This window comes from Primulina tabacum, chromosome 16 (genome assembly GCF_025594145.1).
Source record: "Primulina tabacum isolate GXHZ01 chromosome 16, ASM2559414v2, whole genome shotgun sequence".
Taxonomy (NCBI): Eukaryota; Viridiplantae; Streptophyta; class Magnoliopsida; order Lamiales; family Gesneriaceae; genus Primulina; species Primulina tabacum.
This window is the reverse complement of record NC_134565.1, coordinates 36,043,054-36,058,465: the sequence shown is the minus strand read 5'-3', so window position 1 is coordinate 36,058,465 and position 15,412 is coordinate 36,043,054. Positions and strand designations below refer to the sequence as shown.

At 33.9% G+C, this 15,412-nt stretch overlaps 1 protein-coding gene across 1 annotated transcript; it reads left to right on the top strand.

Annotated features, from left to right (window-relative positions):
* The first annotated feature begins 6,890 nt into the window (after positions 1-6,890).
* Positions 6,891-10,483, top strand: LOC142528870 (protein TRANSPORT INHIBITOR RESPONSE 1-like). Its single transcript, XM_075634125.1, has 3 exons — positions 6,891-7,440; positions 8,705-9,197; positions 9,472-10,483. Exons 1-3 carry the CDS (start codon positions 6,986-6,988, stop codon positions 10,267-10,269), a joined length of 1,746 nt encoding a protein of 581 aa, XP_075490240.1. The 5' UTR covers positions 6,891-6,985; the 3' UTR covers positions 10,270-10,483.
* The last annotated feature ends 4,929 nt before the right edge of the window (positions 10,484-15,412 follow it).

Below are 15,412 nucleotides of genomic sequence, written 5' to 3'. Positions count from 1 at the left end.
AGCAGGGACATTTGCAGCATGTATATATGATTTAGTTACCCCTTTTGTGTCTGCAAATGCATCTGATATTTAATTTGCTATTTTTTGCAAGTGCACAATTTGCTGTACATCTTTTTCACATTGTTTTGTTCTTGGATCCATATGCAACAATGATGATACATACCATGTAATTTCTTTTTCGGTATGTTTCTGTTCTCCCCCTAACATTGGGAAGATTTCCTCATTAAAATGACAATCAGCAAAACATGTTGTGAACACGTCGTCTGTCTGAGGTTCAAGATATCGAATGATTGATGGACTATCATAACCGATATAAATTCCAACCTTTCTTTGAGGTCCCATTTTCTTTCGTTGCGGTGGTGCAATAGGCACATACACCATACATCCAAAAATTCTCAGATGAGAAATATCTGGTTCTTTACCAAATGTAAGCTGCAATAGAGAGTATTTATGATATGCACTTGGTCTGATGCGAATTAATGAAGCAGCATGTAAAATTGCATGTCCCCATATAGAAATAGGGAGCTTTGTTTTCATAATCATTGGTCTAGCAATCATTTGCAGACGTTTAATCAACGATTCAGCCAATCCATTCTGTGTATGTACATGAGCAACATGATGCTCAACAATGATTCCCATAGACATACAATAATCATTGAAAGTTTGGGAAGTAAATTCACCAGCATTATCAAGTCTAATTTTCTTGATTGTATAATCGAGAAATTGATTCCTCAATTTTATTATTTGAGCAAGTAATCTTGCAAATGCAACATTTCGAGTTGACAATAAACATACATGTGACCATCTGCTGGAGGCATCAATCAATACCATAAAGTATCTGAATGGTCCACATGGTGGATGAATTGGTCCACAAATATCACCCTGAATACGTTCAAGAAACATTGGTGATTCAGTTTGGATTTTGGCTGGTGATGGTCTTATAATAAGTTTCCCAAGAAAACATGCTTTACATTGAAACTTATTATTCTGAAAGATCTTCTGGTCTTTCAGCGGATGACCATGTGTATTTTCTATAATTCTTCTCATCATTGTTGAACCAGGATGTCCTAATTGATCATGCCAATTGGTTAATATTGAAGAATTATCAACTACCATGTTTGATTCAATGTGACTTATATGTGTATAATGCAATCCAGTAGGAGCATTGGTAGTTTTTAAATCACATATTTCTTTCCTGATTTATATGTGATAAGACACATATACTTCTCATTCCCTTCATTCATTGTTTGAGCATCATAACCATGGGAATATATATCATTAAAACTCAACAAATTTCTTTTCGATTGTGGTGAATATAAAGCATCATTGATCAAAAATTTTGTACCATTAGAAACAAAAATTGTGCTTTACCACATCCTTTAATCAAGTCTACATGACCTGATATTGTATTCACCGTTGTTTTTGTTGGTTTTAGTTCCAAGAAATATCTTTTATCTCGGATGATAGTGTGCGTTGTACCACTATCGGGTATGCAAACTTCAGCTTTGCTCATAGCATTTTTCATATTTGAACTTCAAAAAAAAATATGCAATGAAATAAGATTACTGACAATACATATGTAAATATAACCCATATCATAATTGTACAATAAAACATTATTATATGAATACATGAAAAATAAATTATTGTACATTTATATTCTACCATTATATTGTTCATTCTCAGAGAAATCATTGAGAAAATCAGTAGCATCAATATTGTTCATTTCTATCCCACCAATATATTGATCATTTCCAGAGAAATCATTCATAAAATCAGCAGCATCAAAATGAGTTGAATCACTCAAACGGTCACTGCGTTCAGTGAAGTTGGTCTCTTTTTCTTTCTCCTTTATCGATTCTTTATAGAGCTTGCAAAGGTGCTCAGGGGCTCGACAAATATGAGGCCAATGTCCTGGAGTGCCGCTTCTGAAACAAGAACTTTCAAATCTTTCCGAGTGATTTTCATTAACACTCATGTTCTCATGATGCCTTTTCTGTGGATGGTTCGTGACGCCCTTTTGAGATGAGTTATAAAAATAACTATCTCTATTGTTTTCAAAACCACGACCTCGACCACGACCACGACCAATTCCACGTCCACGTCCACGACCACGACCTCGACCTCGACCAAAACCTTGTCTCTGGATTTGATTTTGGTTTCCAGGTTTAAATTCATTTTTACTCACAGCATTTACTTCTGGAAATGCTGTTGATCCAGTGGGTCGGGACTGATGATTTCTCATTAATAGCTCATTGTTCTTTTCCGCCACAAGAAGACAGGCGATGAGTTCAGAATATCTCGCAAATTCACGCACTCTATATTGTTGCTGTAAAGTTATATTTGATGCGTGAAACGTGGAAAATGTTTTTTCAAGTATTTCCGATTCTGTAACCTCATGTCCACAAAATTTTAGCTGCGAGATTATTCGATACATCGCTGAATTATAATCACCGACTTTCTTAAAATCTTGGAATCTTAACATATTCCATTCATCACGGGCGGTTGGAAGTATAACTTCCCTTATATGTTCAAATCTTTCTTTCAATCTTTTTCACAGAGCCATGAGATCTTTTTCGATGATATATTCACATTTTAAACCTTCATCGAGATGTCGACGCAAAAATATTATAGCTTTTGCTTTTTCTTGTGATGAAGATATACCATTTTCTTTAATGGTCTCGCTTAGACCCAATGACTCAAGATGCATTTCTACATCGAGAGTCCATGGCATATAATTTTTTCCCGTGATGTCGAGCGCAACAAATTCGAGCTTTGTCAAATTTGACATGGTGGTACTAAAAAAATTACGATGCATTTTATTAGTTAATGAATATTGCAATACAAAGTAATGGATAAACAACAAGTACAAGCATTTGTAAAAATAAAGAAAACACACGAGGAGGATATTCTCCGATAAATAAAAGACTCGTGAGTATGATAACCAAAATAATTAAAAATAACCTTGAGAAAGTCATCTTCTTTTTTCTTCGAAAAATTTGATGAAGAATAATTTTTTTAGAGAATAGCAGAAAGTTGGAGTGATTGAAAGAGTTTGTGAGATCATATTTATAGGGCAGAAACTAGCCGTTTTGTTACCGTTTATGACCGTTGGTGTACAAAAAAATAAATATATGTATTTGTATAATTTTATGGTAATAATATGGTGTATATAATATTAGTCATAATTATGTATATCATATCACATTATTATAATGAAGTGTCATAAGTTATTTTGTTTAAAAACCTTATGGGCTTTTATACTTGTCGTATCCCTTACCGGGAGTGTGGGATGTCATCTTAACATCCTCCCAGGATTTATAACAAGTTTTTGAAAAAATTATTTTTATTATTTCTAATAATAACATTATATTATATATTAAATATATACACAATAAATAAATAACAGTAAGATAAATATTATTACTTTTGTTACCTTTTTCTTCTGTTTGGAGCTTGGAAAAGTATGGAGGACTTTTAGAGCTTCGTGCTGATAACGTGTTGTGAAAAAGTAAAAATTTATGGTAAAAAGTAAAAATCTCAAACTCTCAAAATTTACCAAACTACACACTTTATAATATTTTTCTCTCTACTCAATTGTGAATTTCTTCACAAATGGTGAGGCTATTTATAGAATTTCTTTACAAATAATCCAAAAATAAAATACATCATTACCTACATCATCACACACTAATTTTCAATATTTACAACTCTTATTTTCAATATTCAAATATTCAACATTCAAATATTCAATACACACATTTTACATATTATTTTTCAACATTTAAATATATTATTTTCAACAATATATCATTTATTGATTTCGAGAATTTAACTTTGAATGTACGTGCAATAAATCAAAGTGTGCCATGCACGTATAAGAAGATAATCATGTTGTCGCCTGTGAATGGCCAAATCTCCATTTAAAATCTTTAATTAATTATAAGTTTCACCACTTTAGGAAATTTTGGTAACGGGGTGGCATCTTATTCAAGGCTCCGGTTTGTCTATTTTTCTTCCAATGAGTGTGAATATTGAGAAATCTTTAATTATATTGTCTCCTTTAAATGATTTTTTATTTAACAAAATTTATGTCACGGTTTTATATATTAGTGTAAGGTGCGAAAAAATTAACTTATTATTTTCATATATAGGTGCAAATTATTTTAAAATCTGTTTTGACAATACATATATATTCTTTATCTAAATATTTAATATATATCATGAGACGGGATTAATGACAAATATATTGTCTATTGCAGTTAATAACGATGCCAGGAATGAAAATAATTTCAAATTTTAGCACAACTCAAACCTCATGGTCTGGCCAGTCGATTGATAGAGATGATGGTACTTGTCGTTGTAATAATTGATAATGTATGATAATGAATCAAGTGAAATCGATGAAAATTTGTTGTTATGTCGAAAATTATAATTGGGGTTGAGTTCATTTATTTCAAACTGTGTTTAAATATAATGAGTCGACATGTCTCACACTGAGACCGTCTTTCATGATACTTGTCCTTTAAAAAATAAATTTATGCATTATGTACAGTATAGTGTCTTGATTCACACATACATAAGTATACATACATATATGAATATTCTCCTCTTATATCCAATCATGCATGCTTAAAAAAAAAAAAGCCAATTCAGCCTTTTTTGACGAGGACCCCATCATTAAGGTTTGATTAAATAATTAAAAGTTCTTAGGTTGAGCAAGTTTAGTTGAACTCAACCTTTTGAGCAGTTATTACAACGTAATTAATCAGCGTTAATTATTATAATTACATTTATCTTTCCAATCACGTGCTCATGTTTTTTTTTTGCCCTATCGAATGAATGACTAACGAGGAAATGAGATGCTATTCTCATGAAATTATTTAAACGACGCATCTAAATATGAATAATTATCGATATGTGTAGATTGTGTAGTCTATTAAATTTTCAGTGGATATCACATATATTATTTTTCTATGCATCGTAGAATAGTACCATGTACTCACTTGAATGTACAAATTGATTATTTTTATTTTAAAAATTCGCTAAATAATTAAAGAATCTTTTGTAGGACGGTCTGATGAATTTTTATCTGTGAGACGGGTTAACCATACCGATATTCACAATAAAAAATAATACTCTTTGCATAAAAAGTAACACTTTTGCATGGATGGCCCAAATAAGATATCCGTCTCACGAAATACGACCCGTGAAACCGTGTCACATAAATTTTTGCCTTAATTAAATACTCTTATATGTGTCTTTATGTATCTCCATGCTCATTTAATCACATAGCATACATATATAGTTTTGATATAAAATCCGTTCGCTGTGGACAATGTCATGATAATCTATGAGCTGATACTCATATATAAGATATTATTAAATATTTCCAAATTGCATATCTAAAGATAAGTATAATCTCATATGTGAGCATATAGATGAACACGGTCAGTGGATAATATATCAAAACTGTACGTGTATGTATATATATTTACATTATACACACTTCAGGAAATTTACAATTGTTTGAAATAGTTTTAATCAGGATACTTTGCATACGTGATATAGTAGGAGGATAAAAACGTAATTCAATAATCTGAATGAACGAAAATTTCAATCACTGGAAACAAGATATTATTTCCTTGTCATAATTTCATATTTTACATAATAATTTCCATATGATTCTATTAATCAAATAAACCAGAATCTAAAAAAAATTGATTATGAACTAATATACACCAAAGTCCAAGCAATGCCACTCTCAAGAGAGATTCCCGGGTAGCCCATGCGTGGGCATACTAATCAAATTTAATTATTTTATTTATCACGATTCTCAAATAATTCTCACTGTTTAACATAATTAATTCTAAAATCTTAACTATTAATAAACAATCCACTTAATCCGTGCATTACAACTCACCTCACTGCGCAATGTACAACGAAGAATCGTCTTATATTATACTTGGATCGATGAATTTGAAATTATGAATTTCAAATCTATCTGTTTATTTGAGTAATTTCAAATTAGATATCCTTCGAATTCAACCCAATTTCATATTGTTGAAGCAATATGGTGGAGTTTATTTTAAATATGGCTGGCCCTTGATTTGAAAATTCAATATTAATTTAACCTTTTATTTTTATTTTTTGAGAATTTTATAAAATATATTTGTTAAAGATTTGGGAAACGAGAGATAGAGGGGGAGGATAGTATCAGCTTTAGACAAATATAAAAGGGACAGCTCTTTCACTATGGAGTCCATACTCAGACCGTGCCAACCCATGACACCGTGTCCCTTTCATTGTTCTGACAATATTACCCTTCATTTACTGTTGTGAGGGGAATTTAATGTCATATTCTTCTTAAGGGTGATTCCGTCATTAACACCTCTAAAATTAATTATACAACTTCAGTAGTTGCATCTGCAGGGTCAAGTTGTCTCAGTTCAACCCAACGTAGGGACACCCCACCCCACCCCTCCTCTTTTATTTATTTATTTTTAAATAAAATAAATAAATATTTTTTCATATTTGATAAAATATTTGTTTTAAAAAAACTGTAATTATAAACTTCTTATATTTTTATTTTTTTAAAATAATTTAGTGAACCATGATTTTGAATTTTATTGAAATTAAATGCATGGGAGTTATAATTGAAAGACAAATAATAATTATTACTACATAAAAATTCGGTAACAACCTTTTAAAAAGAAAATAAAATAAGGTAACAAGAGATTTATTGTTGCTATAATTAATCCAACGGTTAAGTAAAATCCAGCCAACACACGTGTGAACTCCCACGCCTCAATCGAACCCTAGTTAAATGGTAACCTCGCCCGCGGGTTACACTTTTGAACGAAAACCTTATCTTTCTACAATTGGCCTCCAAATCCATTTCCTCCTCACAGTAGACCCTCCTCCTCTCTCTCTCTCTCTCTCTCAAGCTATCCAGAGACCTGGAAATTACCATTGTGCCCCTCCCATGGCGAACTCTTTCCCGGAGGAGGTCCTGGAGCACGTCTTCTCGTTCCTCAACACCGACAGAGATCGGAACGCGGTTTCGTTGGTGTGCAAGTCGTGGTACGAGATCGAACGGTGGTGCCGCCGCCGTATTTTCATAGGGAACTGCTACGCCGTCGAGCCGGAGGTGGTGATCCGGAGGTTTCCGGAGGTTAGAGCTCTGGAGATGAAGGGGAAGCCGCATTTCGCTGATTTCAACCTCGTGCCGGACGGTTGGGGTGCGTACTTCTATCCGTGGGTGGCGGCGATGTCTGTGGCCTACCCGTTACTGGAGGAGATCAAGCTGAAGCGTATGGTTGTGACGGATGAGTGTTTGGAGCTGATTTCCAAATCGTTTAAGAATTTCAAAGTCTTGGTGCTCTCATCGTGTGAGGGGTTTTCGACTGACGGTCTCGCTTCGGTTGCAGCTAGCTGCAGGTGATTAATTGGGGGGAATGGAGTGTTATTTATTGTTTTTTCGTTTTACTTTGTTTATTTTCTGTTGGAGCAGCTAGTTATTTGTTGATTTTGAGTGATACTGAGCTGAATTGATGAATGAAGTTTGGATTTTTTTAGCTCCGTTGAACTAAAGGTTATGATTTTCCTGCTGTTTGTTGAGATGAACTTCCGATTTCTACGTTTCATGGAGCTAAGAGAACAGTTTTTTCTCTTCTTTTGCTAAGCCTCATTATGAACTTGCTATTCACTTTACCGCTCTCTTTACTTGAATGTAGACCGCGGTGTTACGTTTGGAATTGTTTTATTTCCCTTTTTTTACCCCGGAGAATGCGTGAGAAAGGTCTGAATCTCTCTTTATGATTTGTTTTCTGGCTTATATTAGCAATTTATGGTTATAATCTCCTCTTGCAAGGAGTTTTCTGCTGGAAGTCCATTCTATTATAAGACACTTGTTCTACTTATGGATCTTGACCGTTTTTGTGTACTATGTTTGATTTTCTACTTTGGAGGATAATGTGCTGTTCTTTTCTTCTGAAATATTATGACCTGTATTGTTCTTTGGTGGACTATCTGTTCTTTTGACCATTGAGCAGACTGTCTTTTCCGGCAATATCTGAGTGCTGCTGAATAATTTTTTTCTTTTTTCTCATAGCGTTTACTCATTATGTGGAATTTGGTTGGCTAAAACTATATGGTTCTATAACTTTGGTGTTGGGGTAAAAAATTTGAGTCTGCCCTTGGATCTTAGATCCTACAGAAGAAAGCAAGAAGTAGGATATTTTTTTACCTGGTTTGTGGTCGCAGGAAATGGTGAAAGAAATACTTTTGTTAGATGTGATTTTCATGGTATTTTTACTGATTTGTCTTTTATTCATTTCTTTATCTCAGTTTGTTCATGGAGTTTGCTTCCGCTTTTCATATTTTTTTACTTAAGCGCTAAGCTATACGTAGTTTTATTCAGGTACCTTTGAAAATAACTATATCATTGCATCCTGTCCTAATTTTTTGTCCTAATTTGTGGTGCATTGGTTGTGCATACTGGGAAGAGTTCAGTAATTCTCTTGAAATAGCAACTCCTGTATTCCTCAGTTTTACAAATCAACGGACAACTCTGCTCGAAAACTGCTAGAGTTATATTTGTTGCAATATTTCTGTTTTTTCCCTGTATCGAATAATCTTGGCTCTAATAAATTTCTATGCTCGTAGTCTTCCAAATCTGATTCCGTGTGTTATTGTAATGCAGGAATCTCAGTGAACTTGATTTGAGGGAAAGCGAAGTAGAGGACTTGAGTGGGCATTGGCTCAGTCATTTTCCAAAAAACTGCACCTCATTGATGTCTCTTAACATGTCGTGCTTACACTCTGAGGTGAATTTCTCAACCTTGGAGCGTTTGGTTTCACGTTCACCTAATCTGAAGACACTACGGCTGAATCGTGCTGTACCCCTTGAGAAGCTTCCTAATCTGCTTCGCCAATGTCCTCAGTTGGTTGAATTGGGCACTGGTGCCTATTCAGCTGAAATACGGTCTGATGTCTTTTGTAACTTGAGAGAAGCTTTTTCCGCATGTAAGAATATTAAAGCCTTGTCTGGATTTTGGGATGTGGTACCAGCTTATCTTCCAGCTGTATATTCTACCTGCTCTGGAATAACAACGCTGAATTTAAGTTATGCAACAGTTCAAAGTTCTGATCTTCTCAAGCTTGTCGGTAATTGTCGAAATTTACAGCGTCTATGGGTATGTAATTCTACTTGCTTCCTATCATGCTATGCTATTAATATGCTTTAAATGCCCGATAGTGAAATTTAAATGATTACATATTTAGTTGTGTTGGTAGAAAGTGAAACACAGATGAATGTACTTCTTTAGTTGCAATGGTTTGAATCAATAACTGAATATAAATACTTTAAAGCTTATGTAATCTCAATTGCTAGAGACCATTTGTTTTGTACAATTCGAAAATTTATTTGCATTATAGACATCAAATTTTGAATGTATGTGTCATGAACAGGTTCTGGATTACATTGAAGACACTGGCCTTGAAGCCATTGCCTCAACTTGCAAGGATTTGCAGGAACTTCGTGTGTTCCCTTCAGATCCTTTTGGGGGAGAACCTAACGTATCTTTGACAGAACAGGGGCTTGTCTCTGTCTCAGAGGGCTGCCCAAAGCTTCAATCTGTTCTTTACTTCTGTCGCCAGATGTCGAATGCTGCATTAGTTGCTATAGCAAGAAATCGTCCAAAGATGATACGCTTCCGATTGTGCATAATTGAGCCTCGAGCTCCTGATTACATAACCCACGAACCCCTCGATACTGGTTTTGGAGCCATTGTTGAGAACTGTAAGGAATTGCGACGCCTTTCCCTGTCCGGCCTCCTTACAGATCGAGTTTTCAAATATATTGGAACCCATGCCAAGAAATTAGAGATGCTTTCTATAGCTTTTGCTGGGGATAGTGACTTGGGCCTCCATCATATATTGTCAGGGTGCGACAGCCTCCGGAAACTGGAGATCCGAGACTGTCCATTTGGGGACAAGGCACTTTTGGCCAATGCCTCCAAGCTGGAGACAATGCGATCCCTTTGGATGTCTTCTTGCTTGGTGAGCTTTGGAGCGTGCAAGCTTCTAGGTCAAATGATGCCAAAGCTCAATGTTGAAGTTATTGATGAAAGAGGTCCCCCTGATTCGAGACCCGAAACCTGTCCTGTTGAGAAACTCTACGTATACCGGACTGTTGCTGGACGAAGATTCGACATGCCTGGTTTTGTTTGGACAATGAATGAAGATTCAGAGTTGGGGTTTTCTTGATCACAAAGCTTCCGAAAAAGGGATTTTCTTTGATGCAGGTATATGCAAATCATCTGCTAATAGTCTCCAACTTCATCTATGTACACTACGGGCAGACTTGTGCTATCTTTGGGTACACACTTATTTACAGTTATTTAGAACAAAAAATGTTGTAATTTTTATTGCGTTTTCATCAATATCTCTTATTAATTGCAGAAGGTGGTGCTTTTATTTATTGATGCATATATATTACGGTAGTTCTTTTACTTGGTGAATTCCGACAATTTTCAACTTAGAATTTCAACTTAGAATTTAAGAAGATCGAGAGAAGAAGAGGGAACGAAGAAGAGTTGCGTGGGGTCAATGTTACCAATTTTTTTGTTAAATTCACACATACATTTATATTATTTATATCGTATAATTTTATACCTATTTTTTCTGCGCTTCCAGAACATCTGAAGACCACTTTGGTCGATACTACTACCAGCAAGTAATTGCACTCAATCTGGCACATATTTAGATTTTAAAGAAGCATAAAGGCAATTGAATGGTCGAATCTCTATAATAATTATATATTAATAATAACCACACATTCTATAATCTATTGTATAATATTGATTGATCATTTCCTCCTTTTGACTGAAACAGAGTGGAAAAAAGTCAGATACGGACAAATTGACAGCTAATAAAATAACAGAACCCCACACATATAAAATATGTGTGGTGTGTGTGTATATTTGTGAGGTAAAGAAAAAGAAAAGCCGACCTCTGCCTATTCGATACAGACATTTCATTGGCTCGTGATTCCTTTTAACATAGAACTTTAATAAATGGTATGGGTGTTTGCAGAGCCAATACAGTTCTCTTTTTGACGAAAAAAGGAATAAGCTAACGTGGATTTCATTTATTTATTTATATATGTAATTTGATCAACTGCAACAACAGTAAGAAACTTGATTAAAATGGTTGGTTTTTTTTACATCATTCTGTTATAGAAACCGATGGTCTTATTTTCAGTTTGATTTTTACAGGAAAACACCGTCATGGTTGTGACGAGGTTGGCAGAGATGCAAACGATCCGAGTCGAACAGGATTAGGTTCGAGCTCGATTCGTTTAATGTATATATAACACCAGCTTGATTTGTGTTTTTATCACGAGTCTCAAGTTCGGCTAGTTAGAGAATTATTAAGCTTGCAAATAACTCGATCTTTGCTCACTAATAGCTCGATTATTATATTTAACAAGTCTGACTCGAGTTTAGCTCGTTAAACGAGCTTGTTTTTGAGCTAGTTAAACAAGATAATTTTCGAGCTCGTTAAACAAGCTCATCGATTATTTTTAGCCAAAAGATCAACTACAATATGACAATTTAAGAAGGTTAGCTTCTCAGTTTGTAACATTTTAATCACTTTCCTTACATTAAAATTTGACATGTGACAATGTAAGTTATTATTGTATGGTCAAGACCCAACAAACTAGTCGAGCTCACGAACTTACGAGTTGAATATTTTTAAGCTCAAGTTCGGCTCGATAAACTTCACAATTCACAAATGATTTCGAACGAGTTTTTTTGCCACGTCGAGTTTCGAGGAGCTCATAAGCGGCTTGATTTGTTTGGATGATTGTATGATAGATAGAAGCATGAGTGCGTGACAAGTATCAGATTTCTTCGAAAAATTGCCTAGGAAAATTCTTGATTTCGCTGTTTGTTAATGATTAACTCAGGGAATGAATAGGATAATTTTATTTAAATCATAAGGGTTTGTTTAAGGTTCATTGTTATTTTTGGGTGTTTTCAATAATAATAATAATAATAATAAACATTGTTCTTTCTTTATTTTGGGAATTTGGGTGAACAAGACTTGTCTTGTCAAGAAATGTTTTTTTTGCGGACCATATTCAACCAACTATGTTTTCCTCCTCTTGTTCAAACTTGAAAGACTTTCTCCAACCACTTTTGTTTACATGCTAATTAATAATTTGTATGTTACTTTAGTCTTCTTGCTGCTACCACATTCGGACATGGGGCCTGTAATAAAATAGTGCAATCCTATGCAATATTGAGTAGCGTGGGGTCAATTTAACGTTCTCCTCGGAATTTACTTTTATAAATAAGAATAATAAAAATTAGGAATTTCATTTCATTTTAATACTTTTCAATTAAGTACAATCCAATAATTATTTATCAAAATGAAAATCAACAAATAAACATAGTTTCCTTTCGCCCAACGTTAAATTTGGCATACAAATGTATAGAGAGAAATAGATATGATCGAGGGAGAAAGACGTGTCACAGAATAAATAAAAAAGCAGTGAAAATTTGATTCTGGATTCTGACAATACGTGAGGCTTTTGGCATGTAATAATGTTTTCTGAAAGAAGCCAACATCATTTTCGAATATATTATAGATACAGTTTGAAGAGTAGTAGTTGCGCTGCAGCTATATGTGCTCTTTGAGTTATTAATGTCGAATCACACTTTGCACCAACTTGGAGACAATGAAATCTAAGGGCCCCAAAAGTAACCATAGACTTTTTACTTCAGACAGCAAGGCCAAACCTATGTCAGGCTTGGAAAAAACCCCAAATAGAATAAAATGGATTCTAAAATCAATGAAAATTGGTTTACTAATAGTTAAGTTTGATGAAAATTATATTATGTTTCAGAAAAAAATTACAAATGCTGGTTTATCTACCAGAAGCTAAATCCCCTTGTATTGAAAACAATAATTCCAGTGAGAGTATGTATGTATCTTGTGAGACGGTCTCATGAATCTTATCTGTGAGACAGGTCAACCCTACCGATATTCTTACTCTTAGCATAAAAAGTAATATTTTTTCACGAGACTCAGATAAGAGATCCGTCTCACCTAATACGATCCGTAAGATTGTCTCACACAAGTTTTTATCTTGAAATGAATGGATTTATCATTGCAGACATAGAACGAAGATTTCGAATTCTTTTCGTAATCTTGTTTTTGGATCTCCGCGGTAGAGGTCCAAACAGGCCCAATCACAATATCAATTTATTTTTTTTTTTTATTTTTAGGAACATTTTCATTGACAAAGGAAAAAAAATCTCAAGTATTGAATAAAATTTAAAAAATAGAAGCGGTTTTTAAATAAGTGTAACTATTTTAAGTGCTATTATTGAAAAATAGAAGCGGTTTTTACCTTTTAAAAAATGGTGGAAAATGTTATTTTTATTTTTACACACTAGAAGTAAAAATTCACAAATCATATCTATTGTAAAAACATTTTTAAGTTTTTTTTTTTTCAAAACAACTTTTGTAATAAAAAAATTATACTTTTTAAAGAAATATATAATTGTTAATTTAAAAGTATTTTAAATATATTAACTTCTCCAACCAAACGAAATCCATATAGTCCCAATCCCATTCATTTGACCAAAAATAAGGAGGTGATATATTAAAATTGAACTTTGTGGAGAGTCATCTGTCAAATTTGCGAAAAAAAGGCCAAAAATAAGGGGAAAAAACTACTCCCACTCCCTCACATAACTATTATTCTGCCAAAAATTCAATTATATTTCTTTCATCCTAATTCCCTATGCTGGTTTAATTTCCTAAAGTCGAAAAATTTATTTTAATCCCTTCTCCCTATTTAGGGACATATGCTCCTAAAGTAGCAACTTGGACGCCATTGTACATGGTCAATAAAAAGAGCATGTATTATGTAGAATTTCACGGCGTTAGCATGAATAAGAGAAGGCTGGACATCAACCCCATGGCTTTTGAATTAAAAAATGACAGGTCATTCACGAGGCTGCGTATTCGACACCACCGCTAGATATTCAAGGATCATATCCCCTGCCTATGAAGCGCACAGGAGTCAGGATAGAGCTGGATCGTATTTCCCAGCATTCAAGATAGTAAAAGGAGATTTGGATTTGGAATCATGCTACGAGAGAGACAAATCTATCAAGATTCCGGAGGTAACTTTCCATTTCCGGGGATCAAAAGCTGATTTCATTGTTAAAGCTGAATCATTTATGGGGTGGTTGTAAAGAAAATATTTCCTGGCCAGTTTAAAGAATATTTTTTGTTTGGCAATGCTTAGGAGCAATTCGCTGACCATCATCGGATCATATTAACAAACAAATCAGAGGATTATTTATGACAAAAAGAATAAACCAACTGGTTTTTCAAGGGGATGATTGTTCCAAAAATCCATGACAGATTTCAGTAATTGTTGGATAAAATAAGCATGCATCGTCTTATCAATTTATCGTAATTATTTAGTATGATCTTAAAAATGCCGCTGATTAATTAGCAACAAAGAACAGTTCACACAAACACACAACACCGAATGATTTAAACCCCGTCTGGTTCATACATTGTAAAACGAAACTATTTGTTATGCAGCCAAGATTAGATGATTGCTCTGAGCATGCATGATGAATCTCATATGATCGAATACTAATGAAAGAAAATATAGCACTCGCATGCATGTAAGTGAAGCAAAAAATAAGCAATCATCAATAAATCTTGCCATTTTTATCTAATGTTGTAGACAGCAAGAAATTAATATGCAATTACTCTGTGTGGATTTGCTAAATATCATGAACAGATTATACTCTGCCACTGATTTCAATAGATGAGTTAGGGAAAAAACATTTATTTCGAGTCCGTTTGTTATTCTGTTTCTTATCCATAAGATTTCATCATTAATCAACAATGCATTTAATAGTTGCATGTGGTGAAAACACGAAGAAATCATTATACCAAGTCACCTATAAAACAGCAATGCACAAACCCAAAAACTAATGGTTAGTTACGGCGAAGCCACCATCGTTGATGTTACTCTATTTCGCCAACATTCTAGTTAACTCCTATGGACTCACAATAACATTGATTCTTCCAAATTATCTTGAACAATGAAAAAATTGAAAAGATATATATAATAAGACTTTCTTGAACACCTCGTATATTTTGTCACAATAGTTGATGAAGAACAATGGTCGGCATAAATTTTAGGAGTTGGCTTGGAATTTGGAATTATAATGCTCAAGTTGTACCAAGAAATGAAGAATTTAGCAGTAAAAGACATAAACTTAAGTTGCCGTAGAATTTTCTATTTTTAACTTTCTATGCCAGCAACGAAGTACTGCTAAAAAGTGAAGTGACCTCTATCATATAAGCA

Excerpts from the sequence above, each read along its gene's own strand:
- LOC142528870 (XM_075634125.1), top strand. The coding sequence starts at position 6,986 with ATGGCGAACTCTTTCCCGGAGGAGGTCCTGGAGCACGTCTTCTCGTTC. Across the intron at positions 7,441-8,704 it reads TCGGTTGCAGCTAGCTGCAG|GAATCTCAGTGAACTTGATT; the intron begins GTGATTAATTGG and ends ATTGTAATGCAG. Across the intron at positions 9,198-9,471 it reads GAAATTTACAGCGTCTATGG|GTTCTGGATTACATTGAAGA; the intron begins GTATGTAATTCT and ends TGTCATGAACAG.